We start from the raw sequence: 7,894 nt of genomic DNA on the forward strand, positions 1-7,894 counted from the left end.
GGGGGGGGGAAGCTGGATTCTCATTTCCAGAAAATGGAGCAGATGTGCTTCTCACTATTCTTTCCACTGGGAAGAACTAAACCCCTTGGGCATTATATATATAATAAACATAAGATCATTCAAAGGTTGGGAGAACGCAGCAGACCAGCCAGGGAACTTGGACATGGTATGAGTTCCTTGGGATTTCTTTTTCTTTCATATATCTAGACTCGGAGTTGAGAAGCCAGCAACCTGAAAACACCAATATGGACAGAAGTCTGATTTCTGTAACCAAAGAAGCAAGTCAGGAGCTTTAGACAATAACCCTCTATTCCACAGAACAGCTGTGGCCCTGTACCACTCAGGCCAGCAAAGTGGAGAAACTAAGACTCTCTCTTGGAAACTTATAATGAAGTACTTCAAACCCCCACTGGATGGCAATAGTGGCCAAGTAAGAAGCTGGACCTTTCATGCACACCAACCAGTAACAACATCCCCCGTCTATCACCACCAGTCAGTTGAGACCAGAAAGGAACCTCCACTACATGGCAGTAAGTGAGGAACTGGGTAAGTGTCAGAGGAGGACATAAGGAGAATCACGGTGAGATCACCCAACCACAGTGTCACTGGAAGTCATGTGGAGGATTTCTAACACAGCTCAGCAACAGTAAGAACCTTGCTCCTACTCAGGGTCAAAAGAGGCCTGCCAGGGAATCTGGACTTCTGCTTCCTCCTAGCAGCACTGGTACCCCTACTGTTCCTCTGAGACCAGTGTTAGACAGCAAAACAGGTGTAAATTCTGTCTAGAGTCTCATAATAATATGCAAATGGCCAGGTTTTAATACAAAAATCACTCTTACCAAGAACCATGAAGATTTCAAACTAATGAGAAAAAAAAAAAAAGACAACAGATGCCCAACACCAAAATGACACACATGTTTTCTGACAGGGGCTGAGGCTGTAGTTCAGTAGTAAAGCGCTGGCCTAGCATATGTGAAGCACTGGGTTCGATCCTCAGCACCACATAAAAATAAATATACTGTGCGTTCATCTACAACTAAAAAAATATTTTTTAAAAAAGAGTTTTCTGACAGATTTTAAAGCTTATTAAGTGCTTCAGTAAATAAACAGGAACACGTTTGAAACAAAGAGACAAATGCAGAAAGCCTGAGAAATCCAAAAGAAATCCATGCCAACATACCCTATAATTAAACTTTGGAAAACTAATCAAAGAAAAAACTGAAGGCAGTGAAAGAAAATCAACACCTTACCTATACAGAAAAACTATTCCAATGAAAGCACATTTCTTAGAAACCAAGGAGGCAAGAGTGAAGTAGTATAATATTTTACAAGTATAAATAAATACTGTCAGCTCAGAATCTTATACCCAGCAATATAACTTATATCCTTCAGAAAGAAAGAGTACATCAAAACACTTTCAGATGAAACAAAGAGACCAAAACTAAAAGAAATATGACTAAGTTCTCTAAACAGAAAGGAAAAATATATCAAGAAAGCCTGATAGTCAGAAAGGAGGAAAACATTATAAGCAAGAATATAAGAAGCACAACAGGCACGTTTTGCCATTTTCAGTTTTCTAAATTCTGTGAGAGTTGAAGCAAAAATGATAATACTGCCTGAAGTGGTTCTAAATGTACAGAGAGGGAATATTTAAGATAATTGTAAATAGAAAGAGAAATGGAATACAGAGGTAGGATTTCTACATTTCATTCAACTCATGACAACAATGGTAAACCACTACACATTCCATATATACTCACACACATATACATGAAATATATACATGAAATATCTTGAGCATCCACTAAAAATGCTATACAGAGATAGGCTAAAAACGCTATAGATGAATCAAAATAAAATTCTAAGTTATTTTCAAGTAATCCAGAGAATGCTGGAAAAAAGAATACAGGGGGAAAAACAATCCCAGAATATCCAGCAAACAAAAATAAAACGACAGATTTAAGCCCTAGTGTAACAATTACATTAATGAAAGTGATCTAAACACATCAATAAAAAGACAGAGACTGGAATAATAGATTTTAAAACATGATCTCACCATATGCTATAATCTCACCATATGATAACTTATTAAGGTAATACCATCAGACACTTATTCTAATATAATTATATAAGCAAGTTGGAGGCAGAGGAAGGAAAAAATAGGTATCAGGGAAACACTAATCAAAGGAAAGCAGTCATGACTATTTTTAATATCAAACAAACTTCAGAACCAAGAAAATTAACAGAGACAGAAGGGACATTATATGATATAATGAAAAAATTATATAATGATAAAATATAAAAAGGACATTATATATTGAAGACAGAGCAATCCAAACACAAGAGCTGAAAAATTCATGGACAAAAACTGATAGAACTGAAAGAAAGACAAATCCATAATTATAATTGGAGATTTTAATACCCCATCTCTCAACAACTAATAGAACACTAGAGAAGTAGTTTAGAAAATATATAGCAATGCCTATACTCAGCAAAGACAGATAAGAATTTCTCATACTGCTGCTGATTTATGTTTACTTTCTATACATTCTTCTCCTTCTCTGCTCCTTAATAAAGAATTAATGGGTGGTCAAAAAAGTATATAAACTGAAGGTTAAAATACTTTAACCTTTATTTATTTATTTTTCATCAGTAAATACACATGAGCGTGTATCTCCCTCTGGGACTTACTTTTGTCCTTTTTTCCCTCCAAGTAATAGGGCTTGAAACCAGGACTTGGCCAAGCAAGAGGTCTACTACTTGTATCTCCAGCTCTTTTTTATGTTTTATTTTGAGATAGGGTCCTTCTATTTTCGTCCTATCCTTTTTTGGGGGGGTACTTTTAACTTAATATTTCTACTTCGGTATTTGGATAAATTAAAGAACATTTGAATGTAGTTATTAACTCCTAAAATATCTCAAGATTCTTTTTAAAAATCCATGCATTAGTAAAACTGTTTAATCCAACAGCAAATATAGTATATTCTCATTTTATCTGAAATATTTGGGGAAATAATAGCTACATTTATTGAGTATTCCCAATGTACTAGAAGAAAGTCATCTCATTTAGTCTCACAAAAACTAGTGCTATTATAATTTCATATCTTGACTGGAGGTGTAGCTCAGTGGCAGAACATGTTCTCAGCATGCACAAAACACTGAGTTCAATCCCCGCATGGAGGAAAGAAAAAATCAAAGAGAGAAAGATTTTATTTTATATCTGAAGAGATAAATTTAGAAAAACTGATAAGGTAACACCATCAGAAATAGCAGACTGGAGCTTAAACACAGATCTACCTAAATCCAAAACCCACACTCTTCATCGCCATGCTATGTATTCCTGCCTTAACATGCAGATTATATTAAGCTTTTCCCAGCTAATGGATTTGTTGATAGTATTACCTCAGGTTAAATATCATATCTCAGGATATAAAAGTCGATATGAATGTAAAAGGTAGAGGACGATGAGCTCCACAGACCACAGATAGTTACAGGGTTTAGAATCCAATCACTAGACAGGCCAGGACAACCCTGGTATTCATAATGCTCCATAAGACTAGGTTCAATAGCCACCTTTTCCATCTTATTTCTTGTTCAGAAACTAAAACAGAACTACTGTTGCTGGAACTGCAGGAATATAAGACTATAGGATTACCCCATTAGAAATAATCTCAATAAAGGAATCTCAAAGGAACTGACTATCCACATTTATAAAGGTAAGTGACACCCAGAAATTAGCACCTATATATTTGTCAACAAAAAGGTGAGACTTTGCTAGTTACTGGATGAAATTTTCATGCAGAATTATAAGGCTAGGTTGAAAATCAGAGAAAGAAATTAAAGCAGAGGGGCTGATTTGATGTTTTGGAAAGGACTGGACAGGAGCAGCACTGAGGACTTTACCTTTTGCTATACAGTGTCTGACTTGCCCAGGTGGCAAAGAGGGGTTCTTTTGGCATAGCAAGCCATATAAGTCACCCTGTGCTTTACAGTCTTGGGCGGGGGATGAGAAGAACAGGTGGAAATAGTGGTGACAGAAATTAAGTTCCTAGATTCCCATATGCTCCTAGACAGGTTAAGCCCTTAAACACTAGTCATTAGCATAAAAATCTTGATTTCTAAATATATTACCCACTAATAGGGCCCAAGGCTCCCTTGGAGAAATGAGAATTTCAGGAAAAAGGCAAGGAAAGTACAAGATGAGCCTGAACACCCCCATTATGCCAGAAAATAAGGTGCTCAGAGAATGTAGGGTACATGTCAAAAGACATAGGATCTAGTATCAAAGGTCTCCCCCTTCTCAAATCTTAGACAACTTAAGCATCAAAATAATAATGAGGGCTGCGATGGTAAAGCACTTGGCTACCATGTGTGAGGCCCTGGGTTCAATCCCCTGTGGGGGGTGGGGAGGTGTCAGTGTTAAAATAATAATGATAGGAACAGATTACATAAAACGAGAATCCATGTTATATAAAATCCATGCTCTAAACAAGAATCCATGACTCCACATAGGTATAATGAAGAGAAAAAAGACAAAGCTGTTCCTTATAGTAGAATGCTAATTAACTAACATGGAAGAAATAATGGCATTAGAAAGCCATGATTTTGTAATCAGCATGGAAACAGTTTAGTCAAGAATCAAAGAATACTAAAACAAGTGGACGAAATGTTGATGAGAAGGCAAGATATTTACATAGTCTCAAGTGTCTCCTCAGAAATTATTACAAATGTTAAAATAGTAAGCATGTAGCAGAAAAAAACTGGAAGATACCACCTTAGTCAAGTGATCCAATTTCTCACCAGTAACAGGACAAACAGACATCCTGTGCTTTATGAGAGAACACAATATCATTCCAGTGGTATGATAATCTAACCATGAGGAAAATCAGACAAACCCAAATGGAGGAACATTATAAAACAAATGACCTGTACTCTTCAAAAATGCCAGTTAAAAAAAAAAAAAAAGGCTAAGGAAATGTTCATATTAAAAGATACTAACAAACCAACAAACCATGTATAGTTCTATGTTGGATCCTGACCCAGAGTGTGACAAGGAAGAGCTGTAAATAACTGGCAGTTTCATGAAGGCCTGCAGATTAGATGACAGCACTGTCTCAATGTAATACTCACAGATTTTAGTATTGTATTATGTTTATATAAAACAATGTTCTGATACTTAGGAACTACACTCTAAAATATCAAAAGAGTAAAGAGGCATTATACCAACAACTCATTATCAGATGGTTCAGGAGAAAATATATACAAAGAAAATAAATGAAAAGCAAAAAGGGCAAAGTATTAATAATTGGTAAAATTAGGTAAAAATATATGGAAATTCTTTGTACTATTATTTGCTAGTTTGAAACAATATCAAAATATTTGTTGAATGGTGATTGGGCAAAGTCTCAGACTAGGAGTAGAAGGACAAAGGTTTTATGGCAAACTGATGATTAAAACTTACTAAAATTATGTATAGCCTTCATTGTTCTTTTTTGTAAAAGTCTTCATTTTTAAGGTTAAAAAATAACTCTTTCATTTGTGAAAATCAGTAACATTTACCTTTTCCTCTCTTCCTTTATTCTGTTCTTTCTTTTCACGACAACGAACTGCTTTCCCTCTATCATTGTGAAGATTTTGTGCAGATGGACGGTGAACTCTGACAGTTGTATTTGGGCGGTTACCATGTGGTTTAGGGTCACCATACTGAGGAGACTGGCGTTTTCTAGGTCCTGGTGAGGGTCTAATCAAACAAAATCATTAAAATCATCATCTCCTAGAGTTGGTCCAAATATGAACAAAGAATGTAAGTTAGATTCATGAACTAAAAAAGCCAAGGCAAAAACTGAACACCAAGACAGGACTGAAGAAATCTCAGGATGTTTAAAACTAAAACCTGAAGTTTCAATCTGATACAGCTGCTGTGGTGATTTAATGAGACAAAAGCAGTCCAGTTATATTATAGAAATAATGATGGGGAAAGTAATGGGCATCTCTACTTAAAAAGGACATTGCTATACATAAAATATGATTAAAAATTAGGCTGAGTGCTGGAAACTGAAAAAAGAGCAATTATCAGAGAAGAGAGTTTTATTCAAAAAAAGAAAATAGCACAAATATTGAATTTACATTTATCCACTGGTATATATGCAATTTGTGTCATTTTATTTAAAATAATTGTCGGGCTGGGGATGTGGCTCAAGCGGTAGCACGCTCGCCTGGCATGCGTGCGGCCCGGGTTCGATCCTCAGCACCACATACAAACAAAGATGTTGTGTCTGCCGAGAACTTAAATAAATAAATAAATATTTATTTAAAAAAAATAAAATAAAATAAAATAATTGTCATGTTTAATTAATAACATTTTAATCATTTTCCCATTTTTAAATACTGGTATAAGCACTAGCTGTGGACAGTTACAGAACTCATGTACGTTTACATCCATCACCTTTATTTCTGTGTCAGAATTTGGCACCTGAAATATTTGTTTGGCTCCTACTATGCTCCTAGATTTCACAAGGGCCATTAAAAGGGGGCAAAAAATAAAAAAGGAAGGGGATCCTATCCTCAAGTACCTCAGAGCATATTTCAAACAAAAGAAGATATTTAAGTCTAGGCAAATCTACCAGAAGATATGAAACAAACCCAGTGCCAAAGCAATGGGAACGGCCTCATGATGACAGAAAACAACCTGGGCCTGTAAACACAGGACTTGAACTAGATAGACTAGAGGGAACAACTGCAGGCAAGCAAAGAAATAAAAATGAACTCAATCAATGTAAAGGGCTATAAAGAGACAAGCCTGACAGGTAACAATGTGGATTAAGAGATGGTATTATAGGTAAGGTGGTTTTTTAAGAAGAAGGTCTGAGGGGCTGGGGATGTGGTTCAAGTGGTAGCTCACTCGCCTGGCATGCGTGCGGCCCAGGTTCGCTCCTCAGCACTACATACAAAGAAAGATGTTGTGCCCGCCGAAAACTAAAAAATAAATATTAAAATTCTCTCTTAAAAAAAAAAAAAAAAGAAGAAGAAGGTCTGAACTAAGTTCAAGACTAATCCTTCTAAAACATTTGCAGTGGATTCACCCAACTGCCAACAAGAAGTCACTGAAAAGGTTCAGTTTTAGAAGGTTAGACTAATACTGAAAAAGAAGTACTGATAAAATGCAAAGTGCAGGGAGATGTTTGTAGGTTACAGATGTTAAAAAGACATGAGGGCCTAGCTTAAGGCAGTGGCAGGGAGAGGAGCCTGAGAGATGGCTAAGAAAACAAGCCATCAAATATCCGAGCAGAAGTAAAGGAAAGTGAAAGCACTGAAGCATTCATGTATGTGGCTTGTTTAAGGAAGAAAATGAAAACACAGGCTGACTCAACTATTCTTATTTCTACTTGTGAAATTAAAATAAAAAAGTGGAAAAAAGGTTTACTCACAGACATTCACTGCAACTTTATTTATAATAATGAAAAAAGGGAAAACAAGCAATCAGCACATGGTTCACTATGCAGGTTACATCCACTCAGAAGAGTAGCAAAAAACCTTTAAAAAGAGGCAGATAAGGGCTGGGGTCAAGGCTGAATGGCAGAGTGCTTGTCGAACACACGTGAGGCACTGAGTTCGACCTTTAGCACTACATAAAAATAAACAAATAAAACAAAGGCATTCTGTCCATCTACAACTACAAAAAAATTTTTTTTAAAAGTTTGACATTGGGCTGGGGATGTGGCTCAAGCGGTAGTGCGCTCGCCTGGCGTGCGTGCGGCCTGGGTTCGATCCTCAGCACCATGTACAAACAAAGATGTTGTGTCCGCCAATAAGTGAAAAATAAAAATGTTAAAGTTCTCTCTCTCTCCCTCTCTCTCTGCCTCTCTCTCTCTTTAAAAAAAAAAAAAAAAAAGTT

The 7,894-nt window shown here is 36.2% G+C and overlaps 1 protein-coding gene across 1 annotated transcript in view; it reads right to left on the reverse strand.

The window, feature by feature from the left end:
* The window catches only part of Katna1 (katanin catalytic subunit A1), a 43,299-nt gene that overhangs the window by 13,797 nt on the left and 21,608 nt on the right, over nucleotides 1-7,894 (reverse strand). The window contains exon 3 of the mRNA XM_015502129.2: nucleotides 5,560-5,742. Coding sequence (XP_015357615.2) covers nucleotides 5,560-5,742 — 183 coding nt within the window. The remainder of the gene's footprint in view (nucleotides 1-5,559; nucleotides 5,743-7,894) is intronic.

The sequence above is a fragment of the Marmota marmota genome, unplaced genomic scaffold (genome assembly GCF_001458135.2).
Source record: "Marmota marmota marmota unplaced genomic scaffold, marMar, whole genome shotgun sequence".
Classification (NCBI taxonomy): Eukaryota; Metazoa; Chordata; class Mammalia; order Rodentia; family Sciuridae; genus Marmota; species Marmota marmota.